Source organism: Triticum aestivum, chromosome 2D (assembly GCF_018294505.1).
Source record: "Triticum aestivum cultivar Chinese Spring chromosome 2D, IWGSC CS RefSeq v2.1, whole genome shotgun sequence".
NCBI lineage: Eukaryota > Viridiplantae > Streptophyta > Magnoliopsida > Poales > Poaceae > Triticum > Triticum aestivum.
In genome coordinates this window covers 46,011,444-46,026,410 of record NC_057799.1, presented here as the reverse complement: position 1 = coordinate 46,026,410, position 14,967 = coordinate 46,011,444, and the positions used below count along the sequence as shown (strand labels likewise).

The following is a 14,967-nucleotide window of genomic DNA, read 5'->3' as shown; positions in this document are numbered from 1 at the left end:
AGGGCACCCATGGCTTCAAGGATGAGGTAGTAACAGCAAGGTCGATGAGTAGCCAGAGCGCACCAGACACGGCCGCCCCAGCCCCTCCTACGCACACGCAAGATCATGGTGATGCATAACAACGAGAGGGGAGAGTGTCGTCCACGTACCCTCGTAGACCGTAAGCGGAAGTGTTATGAGAACGCGGTTGATGTAGTCGTACATCTTCACGATCCGACCGATCCAAGTACCGAACGCACGGCTCCTCCGAGTTCAGCACACGTTCAGCTCGGTGACATCCCACAAACTCATGATCCAGCAGAGCTTCGCGGGAGAGTTCCGTCAGCACGACGGCATGATGACGGTGATGATGATGCTACCGACGCAGGGCTTCGCCTAAGCACCGCTATGATATGACCGAGGTGGATTATGGTGGAGGGGGGCACCGCACACGGCTAAAAGATCAACTGATCAACTTGTGTGTCTATGGGGTGCCCCTCTCCTCCGTATATAAAGGAGTGGAGGAGGGGGAGGGGCCGGCCCTCCTAGGCGCGCCCCAAGGGGAGTCATACTCCCACCGGGAGTAGGACTCCAACCCTTCCAAGAGTAGGAGTAGGAGAGAGGGAAGGAGGAGAGAGGGGGAAGGGAAGGGGGGCGCCCCCCTCCTTGTCCAATTCGGACTAGAGGGGGAGGGGGCGCGCGGCCTGCCCTGGGCGCCCCTCCTCTTCTCCAGTAAGGCCCAATAGGCCCATTACACTCCCCGGGGGGTTCCGGTAACCCCCCGGTACTCCGGTATTTGTCTGAACTTGCCTGGAACCCTTCCGAAGTCCAAACATGGTCACCCAATATATCGATCTTTATGTCTCGACCATTTCGAGACTCCTCGTCATGTCCGTGATCATATCCGGGACTCCGAACTACCTTCGGTTCATCAAAACACATATACTCATATTACCGATCATAACCGAACGTTAAGCATGCAGACCCTACGGGTTCGAGAACTGTGTAGACATGACCGAGACACGTCTCCGGTCAATAACCAATAGCGGAACCTGGATGCTCATATTGGCTCCTACATATTCTACGAAGATCTTTATCGGTCAAACCGCATAACAACATACGTTGTTCCCTTTGTCATCGGTATGTTATTTGCCCGAGATTCGATCGTCGGTATCTCAATACCTAGTTCAATCTCATTACTGGCAAGTCTCTTTACTCGTTCTGTAATGCATCATCCCGCAACTAACTCATTAGTTACAATGCTTGCAAGGCTTATAGTGATGTGCATTACCGAGAGGGCCCAGAGATACCTCTCCGACAATCGGAGTGACAAATCCTAATCTCGATCTATGCCAACTCAACAAGTACCATCGGAGACACCTGTAGAGCACCTTTATAATCACCTAGTTACGTTGTGACGTTTGGTAGCACACAAAGTGTTCCTCCGGTATTCGGGAGTTGCATAATCTCATAGTCATAGGAACATGTATAAGTCATGAAGAAAGCAATAGCAACATACTAAACGATCAAGTGCTAAGCTAATGGAATGGGTCAAGTCAATCACATCATTCTCTAATGATGTGATCCCGTTAATTAAATTACAACTCATGTCTATGGCTAGGAAACTTAACCATCTTTGATTAACCGAGCTAGTCAAGTAGAGGCATACTAGTGACACTCTGTTTGTCTATGTATTCGCACATGTATCAAGTTTCCGGTTAATACAATTCTAGCATGAATAATAAACATTTATCATGAAATAAGGAAATAAATAATAACTTTATTATTGCCTCTAGGGCATATTTCCTTCAGTCTCCCACTTGCACTAGAGTCAATAATCTAGTTCACATCGCCATGTGATTTAACACCAATAGTTCACAACACCATGTAATTAACACCATAGTTCACATCGTCATGTGACCAACACCCAAAGGGTTTACTAGAGTCAATAATCTAGTTCACATCGCTATGTGATTAACACCCAAAGAGTACTAAGGTGTGATCATGTTTTGCTTGTGAGAGAAGTTTAGTCAACGGGTCTGCCACATTCAGATCCGTATGTATTTTGCAAATTTCTATGTCAACAATGCTCTGCACGGAGCTACTCTAGCTAATTGCTCCCACTTTCAATATGTATCCAGATTGAGACTTAGAGTCATCTGGATCAGTGTCAAAACTTGCATCAATGTAACCCTTTACGACGAACCTTTTGTCACCTCCATAATCGAGAAACATATCCTTATTCCACTAAGGATAATTTTGACCGCTGTCTAGTGATATACTCCTAGATCACTATTGTACTCCCTTGCTAAACTCAGTGTAGGGTATACAATAGATCTGGTACACAACATGACATACTTTATAGAACCTATGGCTGAGGAATAGGAAATGACTTTCATTCTGTTTCTATCTTCTGCCGTGGTCGGGCTTTGAGTCTTACTCAATTTCACACCTTGTAACACAGGCAAGAACTCTTTCTTTGACTGTTCCATTTTGAACTACTTCAAAATCTTGTCAAGGTATGTACTCATTGAAAAAACTTATCAAGCATCTTGATCTATCTCTATAGATCTTGATGCTCAATATGTAAGCAGCTTCACCGAGGTCTTTATTTGAAAAACTCCTTTCAAAAACTCCTTTATGCTTTCCAAAAAATTCTACATTATTTCCGATCAACAATATGTCATTCGCATATACTTATCAGAAATGCTGTAGTGCTCCCACTCACTTTCTTGTAAATACAGGCTTCACCGTAAGTCTGTATAAAACTATATGCTTTGGTCAACTCATCAAAACGTATATTCCAACTCTGAGATGCTTACACCAGTCCAAAAATGGATCGCTAGAGCTTTGCACACTTTGTTAGCACCTTAGGATCGACAAAACCTACTGGTTGCATCATATACTACTCTTCTTTAAGAGATCCATGATGGAATGTAGTTTTGACATCCATTTGCCAGATTTCATAAAATGTGGTAATTTTGCTAACATGATTCGGACAGACTTAAGCATCGCTATGAGTGAGAAAATCTCATCGTAATCAACACCTTGAACTTTATCAAAAAGCTTTTTCGACAAGTCTAGCTTTGTAGATAGTAACACTACTATCAGCGTCCGTCTTCCTCTTGAAGATCCATTTATTTTCTATGGCTTGCCGATCATCGGGCAAGTCAACCAAAGTCCACACTTTGTTCTCATACATGGATCCCATCTCAGATTTCATGGCCTCAAGCAATTTCACGGAATATGGGCTCATCATCGCTTCCTCATAGTTCGTAGGTTCGTCATGGTCAAGTAACATGACCTCCAAAACAGGATTACCGTACCACTCTGGTGCGGATCTCACTCTGGTTGACATACGAGGTTCGGTAGTAACTTGATTTGAAGTTACATGATAATCATCATTAGCTTCCTCACTAATTGGTGTAGGAGTCAGAGGAACAGATTTCTGTGATGAACTACTTCCCAATAAGGGAGTAGGTACAGTTACCTCATCAAGTTCTACTTTCCTCCCACTCACTTCTTTCAAGAGAAACTCCTTGTCTAGAAAGGATCCATTCCAAGCAATGAATGTCTTGCCTTCGGATCTGTGATAGAAGGTGTACCCAACTGTCTCCTTTGGGTATCCTATGAAGACACATTTATCCGATTTGGGTTTGAGCTTATCAGTATGTAACTTTTTCATATAAGCATCGCAACCCCAAACTTTAAGAAACGACAACTTTGGTTTCTTGCCAAACCACAATTCATATGGTGTCGTCTCAACGGATTTAGATGGTGCCCTATTTAACGTGAATGCAGCTGTCTCTAATGCATAACCCCAAAATGATAGTGGTAAATAGTTAAGAGACATCATAGATTGCACCATATCTGATAAGTACGGTTACGATGTTCGGGCACACCATTACGCTGTGGTGTTCTAGGTGGCGTGAGTTGTGAAACTATTCTGCATTGTTTCAAATGAAGACCAAACTCGTAACTCAAATATTCTCCTCCACGATCAGATCGTAGAAACTTTATTTTCTTGTTACGATGATTTTCCGGTTCACTCTGAAATTATATGAACTTTTCAAATGTTTCAGACTTATGTTTCATCAAGTATATATACCCATATCTGCTCAAATCATCTGTGAAGGTCAGAAAATAACGATACCCGCCGCGAGCCTCAACACTCATCAGATCGCATACATCAGTATGTATTATTTCCAATAAATCAGTTGCTCGCTCCATTGTTCCGGAGAACGAAGTCTTAGTCATCTTGCCCATAAGGCATGGTTCGCAAGCATCAAGTGATTCATAATCAAGTGATTCCAAAATCCCATCAGCATGGAGTTTCTTCACGCGCTTTACACCAATATGACCTAAATGACAGTGCCACAAATAAGATGCACTATCATTATTAACTTTGCATCTTTTGGCTTTAATATTATGTGTATCACTATGATCGAGATCCAACAAACCATTTCATTGGGTGTATGACCATAGAAGGATTTTATTCATGTAAACAGAACAACAATTATTCTCTAACTTAAATGAATAACCGTATTGCAATAAACATGATCAAATCTTATTCATGCTCAACGCAAACACCAAATAACACTTATTTAGGTTCAACACTAATCCCGAAAGTATAGGGAGTATGCGATGATGATCATATCAATCTTCGAACTACTTCCAACACACATCGTCACCTCGCCCGTAACTAGTTTCTGTTCATTCTGCAACTCCTGTTTCGAGTTACTACTCTGAGCAACTGAACCAGTATCAAACTCCTAGGCAAGAAATTGAGGAAATCATTGGTAGCAAAAGGTTCCTTAATGATAGCGAGAAAGTTGGGGTCAACACTTATGGATTTGAGATCCGCATTTCCCTTACTAGAAGTTACACCCTTATTTTTAGGAACATACATTAATTTGGCAATTTTAGCATTAGAAGGTTTTGGAGTATTTTTCACGGAAGAAAAGGCAGACCCTCGGTTGGTAATTATATCCTCAATTTTATCAATTCTAGTGGAATCTTGATCTATGTTTTCGTTAACCATAGGTTCCTTTTCTTTAAAAAATTTAAGAGCAACTCCTACCTTAGATCCGTATTGGGTAATTTGGTTGTGGATCTTTCTATCCAAATTTTCAATCAACTCTACGGTGGCAAGTTTATTTTCAATAATTTCAAGACTTTGCATCACATGTTCCAAAGTTAAAATAGTTCCATTAACCAAAAGAGGTGGTGGGCCAAACAAATCTATCATAACATTATAAGAATCAAAGGTATGGCTACCCAAGAAATTTCCTCTGGTAATGGTATCAAGAATATATCTATTCCAAGGAGTGATGCCTACATAAAAATTACGAAGAAGAACGGAAGTAGATTGCTTCCTAGTAGATCTATTTTGCGCATTGCAAATTCTGTACCAAGCATCTTTTAGATTTTCTCCCTCCCTTTGTTTAAAATTAAGAACTTCATTCTCGGGAGACAAAGGAGTAGATAAAGGACTGGCCATGACGGCACACGGAACACAAGGGGCAAGCGAAAGAAAGACGAACAGGAAAAGAGGGCGAATAAAACGGCAAGGGTGAAGTGCGGGAGAGGAAAACGAGAGGCAAATGGCAAATAATGTAATGCGAGGGATAAGAGTTTGTGATGGGTACTTGGTATGTCTTGACTTGTGCGTAGACTCCTCGGCAACGGCGCCAGAAATCCTTCTTGCTACCTCTTGAGCATGCGTTGGTTTTCCCTTGAAGAGGAAAGGGTGATGCAGCAAAGTAGCGTAAGTATTTCCCTCAGTTTTTGAGAACCAAGGTATCAATCCAGTAGGAGGCCACACGCAAGTCCCTCGTACCTACACAAACAAATAAGAACCTTGCAACCAACACGATAAAGGGGTTGTCAATCCCTTCATGGCCACTTGCAAAAGTGAGATCTGATAGACATGATAAGATAATATTTTTGGTATTTTTATGATAAAGATTAAAAGTAAAGATTGCAAAATAAAGCGATAAAAATACCTAGTTGACGGGAGATTAATATGATGGAAAATAGACCCGGGGGCCATAGGTTTCACTAGTGGGTTCTCTCAAGATAGCATAAGTATTACGATGGGTGAACAAATTACTGTCGAGCAATTGATAGAAAAGTGCATAATTATGAGAATATCTAGGCATGATCATGTATATAGGCATCACGTCCGTGACAAGTAGACCGACTCCTGCCTGCATCTACTACTATTACTCCACACATCGACCGCTATCCAGCATGCATCTAGAGTATTAAGTTCATAAGAACGGAGTAACGCATTAGGTAAGATAACATGATGTAGAGGGATAAACTCAAGCAATATGATATAAACCCCATCTTTTTATCCTCGATGGCAATAATACAATACGTGCCTTGCTGCCCCTGCTGTCACTGGGAAAGGACACCGCAAGATTGGACCCAAAGCTAAGCACTTCTCCCATTGCAAGAAAGATCAATCTAGTAGGCCAAACCTAACTGATAATTCGAAGAGACTTGCAAAGATAACCAATCGTACATAAAACAATTCAGAGAAGATTCAAATATTGTTCATAGATAATCTTGGTCATAAACCCACAATTCATCGGATCTCGACAAACACACCGCAAAAAAGAGTTACATCAAATAGATCTCCAAGAAGATCGAGGAGAACTTTGTATTGAGATCCAAAGAGAGAGAAGAAGCCATCTAGCTAATAACTATGGACCCGAAGGTCTGTGGTAAACTACTCACACATCATCGGAGAGGCTATGGTGTTGATGTAGAAGCCCTCCGTGATCGATGCCCCCTCTGTCGGAGCGCCGGAAAAGGCCCCAAGATGGGATCTCACGGGTACAGAAGGTTGCGGCGGTGGAAATAGGTTTTCGTGGTGCTCTCGGATGGTTTCAGGGTATATGAGTATATATAGGCGAAAGAAGTAGGTCGGTGGAGCCATGAGGGGCCCACGAGGGTGGGGGGCGCGCCTACCCCCCTGGGCGCGCCCTCCTGCCTCGTGGCTTCCTCGTTGCTTCCTTGACGTCCACTCCAAGTCTCCTGGACTGCGTTTGTTCCAAAAATAACTGTCCCGAAGGTTTCATTCCGTTTGGACTCTGTTTGATATTCCTTTTCTGTGAAACACTGAAATAGGCAAAAAACAGCAATTTGCACTGGGCCTTCGGTTAATAGGTTAGTCCCAAAAATAATATAAAGGTGTAGGGATGAAAATGGAGTGGAAACATTCCGTTTTTCCCGAGGATAAATGGAAACGGAGAGGAAATATGAAAAAGGAAATGGAAATTTGCAGAACGGAAGTGGAAATGGAAATTTTTATGCGGAAACGGAAACATAAACGGAACGGTGTTTTCCGGTGGAACATGCATGGAAATGGAACTTTCCGCTTCCGTAAATATGGAATTTCTGTTTTTACTATAGATCAATAGCTGCTTTGTAGCCCAACCACCAAAGAGAACACAATGACAGAATTAGTAGATGGATCTAAGGCCCAACTTCTACTACCACACATGTACTCAGCTTGACCCTATACGCAATTGTCCGGTACTACTACAATACTACGCTAAGTTGCTAACATAATGATATTATTTTGTAGCCATGTTAACAACTCATTAAATTTGTTTGTTTTTTGTGTATTTCTCTATGATTCAAGGAGTTTTTAAGTTCCGATCAATGCCTATTTCTGTTTCCGTATCCGCTTTGTATTTGCTCCGTGTCCGTTTCCGGTAATATCTGTTTCGTATTCATTTCCGGGGTTTCTATATTCGTTTCCGCTTCTGCAAAAAAATATGAAAACAAATATGATAGCACTTAGTTCCGTCCGTTTCCGCCCCGTTTTCATCCCTATAAAAGTGCATAGTAAAGCCCATTAAACATCCAAAACAGATAATGTAATAGCATGGAACAATCAAAAATTAAAAATACGTTGGAGACGTATCAGTGTGCATGCACATGGTAGTCATCCATGCTAAGTTTGAATGATTTCTGACACTGTATGCATGTTGCGACACGTCCGGCCATTAATCTACCTTTTTTGTCCGAGTAAACTCCAGAAAATGTAAAATTTGTCGAAAACCAAAACAACATGGCATGGTGCCTTGAATTAGTCATAGAAGATGGTGGAAATTTTTGGGGCCATTTGAATGATGTCGAGAAACAACGTGCATGATTTGGGGCCATCAGACGGAGCCTTCTTGCCAACGTAAACACCCTCCATTGAGCATGGTCTAGTTTTGTACATTCTTGAAATGTTACCAGCTTCTTCAAGGAGGTGGGCAGGCCCACGGTAGCCATTCATGCCAGATTTGAACGATTTCTGGCACCGTATGCAAGTTACGACATGTGTGACCATTCATTGGCCTTTTTGACCAAGAAAAGTCCAGAAAAGGCAAAGTTTGTCGAAACTAAAAAAACTTGACATGTTGCCTTGAGTTTGTCGTACAAGTTCATGGAAAAAATTAGGGTCATTTAAAGGATGTCGGGAAACAACGTGCTCTGAGGTGAAGCCTTCTAGCCAAACCGAACACCATCCATTAAACATTGTCTATGTTTGGACATTCTTCAAATGACCCCAACTTTTGTAAGCATGTGAGCATGCCAATGGTTGGCATCCATGTCAGGTTTGAACGACTTCCGATGCCGTATGCAAGTTTGCGACATGTCCTGCCATTTATTGCTCTTTTTTGACCGAGAAAATTTTAGAAAACGCAAAAATTTGTCGAAAACCAAAATAACTTGAAATGCCTTGAATTGATCATACAAGGCGATGGTAATTTAGGCCATTTCAAGGATGTCGGGATACAGGGTGCTCTCAAGCGAAACCTTGTGTCCACCCGAACACCCTCCGTTGAATTTTATTTTTTTGCCATTCATGAAATGGTCTTAACTTTTGCTACCAGGTGGGCATGCCCATGATAGGCATATATGCAAGGTTTGACATAAAAATATATTTAAAATTACTATCTAAAAAGGTAACCAAGTTTTAAAACAATAATAAAGTTCAAAAAGAAGAAAAATGAATTAACATGAAAACAGAAGAAACAAATATAAAAGAAAAGAATGCTTAGGCTTTGGCCCAACTAGGCGACAACATCGCTCGTGTCAGGCGCCTATTAGGCCGGCCTAAGCGTTCGCAGATTTTGAAAAGCACATCAGTTTTTAGAAAAATGTTCATGGATTTGAATTTTTTTATAGATTTTCAAAAAAAGTTTACCAAAGAAAGATGCAAAACAATGTTCCCGATTTTGGGAACCTCAGATTGCCAGCTGGATTTAAAAAAACTCATCGTATGTGAAAAAAAGTTCATCAATTTTGAAAAAAATTCACATGTTTTGAAAAGGATTCACAGATTTTTTTTAATAAGGACTCGAAACAAGTTCATAGATTTGGAAAATATTTCATAAATTTATTAAAAGTTCACAGATTTGGAAAATATTTCATAAATTTATTAAAAGTTCACGATTTTTAAAAAGGAAAGAAAAATGGGAAAAAGTAGAAAAAAAACAGATTAAAACTCGGCAAAAAAAGATTGGAAACTCACTGCGTATTATAAGTAAGATAGCTCTCATACCAATAAATGTCACAACTACTAACGTGGTCTATTGGATACATTGTTGCATAGTTTAACGGGAGGTCTCTAGTTCGAACCATGCTGGCTCCATTAATTTTATATTTAAAAAAAATGTAAAACTTTAAGTGAAGAGAAGAAAAAAGATAAACATACTGGCCTATACGTATATATATACATATGTACGGGCGACTCATCGTATATACGAAAGTGTGAAAAGTCTACATTACCCTTTATACGGTTTGTAGGGTGGTCTACCGAAGCGGAACTCTTTCTCAAGTTGTCTTTTATGCAAAGGACGAACTGAACTGCTGAGTTTGTTTGTTGTCTCTCTACCAATTGGTTTGTAGGGGGGTCTACCGAAGCGGAACTCTTTCTCAAATTGTCTTTTATGCAAAGGACGAACTGAACTGCTGAGTTTGTTTGTTGTCTCTCTACCAATTGGTTTGTAGGGGGGTCTACCGAAGCGGAACTCTTTCTCAAGTTGTCTTTTATGCAAAGGACGAACTGAACTGCTGAGTTTGTTTGTTGTCTCTCTACCAATTGGTCACGATTACACGGATTTGCAAGACAGAAAAAAGAGCAATCTAAATATAACCATCCGCCAGTACCTCGACGTCGCACAGATTCCGCAAGGCTTGGTCGCCATCGTCCTCGACCCGCCTGCCTTTGCACAACACCACCAGCCCGTCGTCATCGCTGGCGAGCCTGCAGCCCTGTACCCCTGCGGCATCGTGAGCATGACGTCGAACGCCGCGAGGGCGTCGAGCGTGGCGCCCGAAACCATTGGTGCATTCAACTCCTGATAGTTTTGGTAAAGCGTTGTAACCTCTCGAGAGAGGCCGCGTGGAATTTATTGAAGGGGACCGATAACTCTGGTCAAGAGATTTACATTGTTACAACCGACTCATATCTCTAGATTAAGTTGGTTAAACTTAATAAACACCTAATCTAGATACGTGTAGGTTTATAAGACACCGTAGACAAGTTACATGACTCTGGTTGGCACCATAACATCTAACAAGCACAACAAGCAAACTTCAACATTCAACCAGTAACGAGATACAATGACTTCACCTTATAGTGATGATATTCTCAATGAGAAAGCATGACACAGAAAATTAATATAATATTAAGTCCTGCATCCTCCTTATTTGTGTAGCTAAGTAGCTTAATTTTCGCCAATGTTTCTAGACCATTTGTGCCAAGTAACAACAGAGATGACATAGACCTTGTCAGATAACTTATCAAGTAACCTGAAATAAGTGTACCTCCATTTCTTCATGAACACAAGGCCACATAATACCATCCAGAGGCCTACCACAAACCCCACAATCAGGCTAAACAAAATATCCATTTGAGATGGACCATATGTATCCCATCTTACTGAATCTCCTTGAGTTGGTTGATCTCCAAGACATTGCTTTGGAAGGGGACGTCCACAAAGACCAGGGTTGCCAATGTACATAGAAGCTGGATCATCTGTTTTAAGGGTATCTAGTTGACGCCCCAATGGTATTCTACCTGATAGACCATTATATGACAAGTTCATATAGCTCAATGATGTCAAATTTGATAAGCCCAAAGGAATTTCACCAGAAAGCTGGTTCTTTGAGAGATCAAGAGACTCGAGTGCTTGCAGATTTCCAATCTTGTATGGGATATTTCCGCTCAAGAAGTTTGATGACAAATTCAGGTTTATGAGTCCAACAAGAGAGGTAATATCTTCTGGGATTTGTCCAGTTAAACTGTTGCAGGATAAATCAATACTCATCAAATATACACTATTCTCCCTGTAGGCAAGCACTTGGCCTTTTATGACAACTGATAAACTATCACCAGTCAGCCCCATATTGTCGTACGACATCGCTCCAATATATTCTTCTGTGAAAGGATTGTTTTCTGGATCTACAGCTTCATTAATGGCAGTCAAAGCTTCGAAGTTCACTAAACTTTGTGGAATATCCCCATAAAAGGTGTTATTAGCTAGGTCAAGGATGCGAAGAGCAAGAAGTCCAGTTATTTCAATTGGAACGTGACCTGAGAAGTTGTTCGATCTTAAGCGTAGCATGATCAAAGCTGCCATTCGATCACTAATCCATGCAGGTAGGTCTCCACTCAATTTATTTTGAGCTAGGTCGAGGAAAAGAAGATTTCGGCACCGTCGTAGGAGTGAAGGGAATCCACCTGAAAGACTATTGTTTCTTAGAAGGAGGGTACGGACTTCCAAACCGAAATGGCTTGTGATTCTGACCCTTGAAGTGTTGTTACTTGTGTTATGCCATCGTCTCTGTTCTTTTCTGCCACAGTCAGGAAGTTGCCCTACAAGCAGATTGTTTGAAAGATCTAAGAGCCGCAGATTTGACCACTGACAAAATGACCTTGGAATAGCCCCAATTATACAGTTGGAAAAGAGAACGACAGCCTCTAAAGATGGAGCTTGTGAATTTGATGGCACAAACCCACTTAAACAATTTCTGGAGATGTCCAAGAATACAATTGTTCTTGGTAATTGTGGAAGCAAACCAGTTAGATGATTTGACTGGAGAAAAAGTATTTCCACTGACATGAAGTCCAAATTAGGAGGCAGCTCACCACTAATTTGGTAAATGAGACATTTAAAAACTGCGCATCCGAAAAGGTAGTCCAGAACCAATATGGGATCCTATCTATGATACCTGCATTTGAAATATCAAGAAGTACAATGCCTTTTTGCGATCGCAGCCATTTAGGGAACTGGGGGCCCAAATGACAAGATGCAAGCCTTGTCAATTGCAAGTTGAAGGGAGGTTCCCAATCCGAATCCACGATGACTGCCAAACCATTATTGTAAGACAAGTCAATTTCTTTTAAATTCGTCAGACCAGCAAAATGATCCTCGGATATCACACCAGTATGTTTGTTAAACTTAAGGGACAAGTTGGTCAAATTTGTAAGTGTCCCAATCTCCACGGGCACGGAACCTCTCAAGTGGTTGAAACTAAGTTCAAGCGTGTTTAAGCTGGATGGGTTTACAAGTGATTGTAATGTTGTCCCTGTGATGTTGGTCTCTCCCAAAGTCTGGACTTGCAGATTCTTAGAAGAACAATTCGGTAGCCTTTGAATTAGTTCTGATATGTCCCCATCGATGTTGTTCACTTCGAGGTATAGATATCTCAAATTACACACTTTTTTCAGACTCGCCGGTATCATCCCTTTGATGTCGTTGAATGACAGGTCAAGGGTCTGTAATAAGGTCAAGTTTCCCAACTCGTGAGGAAAAGTTCCCCCTAATTCAGCACCGTATATGATTAGGCTTTTGAGGCTTGTTAAACCCCAAAGCCAATTCTTTACAGCTGGACTGTTTAAATGGTTGTTTGAGAGATCAAGTTCCCCAAGAAGCGTGAGGTTGTGGAGTAGGAGAGACGTACTCCTACTATAATAATCATTAAGGCCACAATAATTGAGTTCCAACACAACCAGGTTCGGAAGCTTGTTTAGTGTCTGAACCCAGTCTACCGCTGCGCTAAGGTTCACACCGCCCATGTCGAGATGCTTGAGTGAGGGGAGACGGGCTAACCAAGAAATATCCATTGAGTATGTCATCATATCAGAGGTCCTACCACAGTTTATGTCAAGATATACGAGTTTGGATAGGTTGCCTAGCTTAGGAGGCACTCTACCACTAAAATTCAAGGAAGATAGGTCAAGGTGTGTCAATCTCCGGAGGGAACCCATGAACTCTGGTATAGGCCTTCCATCTCCGAGAACCATATTCCCGCTAAGGTTGAGATGCTTGAGATGGGGCAGAGCGAGCAGCGAACAACTTATCTGGCCATGCAGCGAATGGTTACCAGGGAACCAAAAAGAAGCGTAATCTTCTTGGACGAATTCGTTGTGGAGGTCGAGCTTGACGACGTGGCCTGTCCGGCTGTGGCACCTCACGCCGCCCCATTGGCAGCAGTCGTGGCCATGCCATGAGCCGAGGAGGTTCGCCGGGTCGCTTGTGATGGCGGCCTTGAAGGCGAGCAGCGCCGCCCTCTCTGCCGGGATGCAGCTCCCGTTTCCACTTCCAGCAGAGGCTGCTAGTGCTAGGGCTAGGATGATGAGCAGGTAGCTCGTGGAAGATGGTGGAGTTGCTGTGGCCATTGCGATGTATGTTTCGCCTTGAGCATCACCGGCACGCATGATTTTAAGAAGGCGTTGTCGGCAGGTCGGACAAGAAATTAAAGGGATGTCAGCGTCAACCCCTCGGTCGGTCGTCGCATGCTCAGCCTCTGCCGTGTTAACAGTCAAGGAGACTAAATTTAATCAACGAGACCACGACTTGTGGGTCGTCCCTAGTAGTCGTTAGGAAATAGACTATGGATATGGACGGCAAAAGGAGAGCCTCTGTTGTCTGTTCTTGGCGTTTTTTCTGGTTATACTATTTTAGTAGTTTCTGCTGTTTGATCTGTGTGTTTTTCTTTTGATGAACTGGTGTTCAGGCTTTGATCAAAGGAAATTTTTGCTTCTGCTGTTTGATCTTTACTGGGACATGTACAATTAATTAACTCAGGCTGCGTGCATTTTATACTGGATGTACGATGACCGGTGAGGCCGACTGGCTGGCAGGATGGATGTTTATGCTCCTTTTGTTCGAGCGACTGGAGAGTGGTATCGTACCTGAGCACAATAATGGCGCAGTGCTACCTGCAAAGTATTAAAAATATAATTGGGTTTAAGTTATAGATAAGGAAATAGAGATAGAATTAGTTTACACTACATGTAACTTGTCTTATACTCCAAGTCTCTACCCCTCTTGTACTCCTATATATACCCTACACTAGGGTCAGATCAATACAACGAATAACCTAGGTTCTATATTTTCACATGTTATCAGGGCGGTTTGTCCAACGACGCCGATCCTAGGACCTTCTTCCACTTCCGCAGCGCGCCGCCCCCGGGAGATTAATCTCCTCTTCCCGGGGGCGCGGCACTCGATCAATCAAAGGTCGATCGATTCCTTATATTAGATCAATTTTCAATTCTCCAAATTCTCTTAGATTGATTTTTTTTCTTGGCCACCAAATAAATCCAGTTACCCTCTTGTCCGGCGATAAATCAAAGCAGCAACCGGTGGAATCCTCCTACGACCGAGCTGAAGATCCGATCCCGCAACTCTCCAATGACACGGAGCAGAGCCAATTGCAAGAAACTACCACATTTGCGGCTAGGTTTGCAGAAAACCACCAAGTCACTAATCCGTTGCAAAAAACACCGTAAAATCTCTAATCTTATTGCAAAAAGCACTGATCAGGTGATTTGATCCCTTTGATCGCTTTCTGACAAGTGAGGCCCGGCTGTCAAGAGCTGACTTGGCAAACTAATGTCATACACACCCCTGGATCTAAAAATAAAAAGCAATCAACCCCCTTGCTCTCAATCCCCCTGCTCTCGAT

The 14,967-nt window shown here is 42.1% G+C and overlaps 1 protein-coding gene across 1 annotated transcript; it reads right to left on the bottom strand.

Moving 5' to 3' along the window:
* Positions 1-10,375: 10,375 nt before the first annotated feature.
* On the bottom strand, positions 10,376-13,675 carry LOC123048627 (receptor-like protein EIX2). The gene is made up of 2 exons (XM_044471688.1): positions 12,226-13,675; positions 10,376-12,109 (listed from the first exon to the last, which is right to left on the bottom strand). The coding sequence occupies exons 1-2, from the start codon at positions 13,673-13,675 to the stop codon at positions 10,719-10,721; spliced, it is 2,841 nt and encodes a 946-aa protein (XP_044327623.1). The 3' UTR covers positions 10,376-10,718.
* Between the last annotated feature and the right edge of the window lie 1,292 nt (positions 13,676-14,967).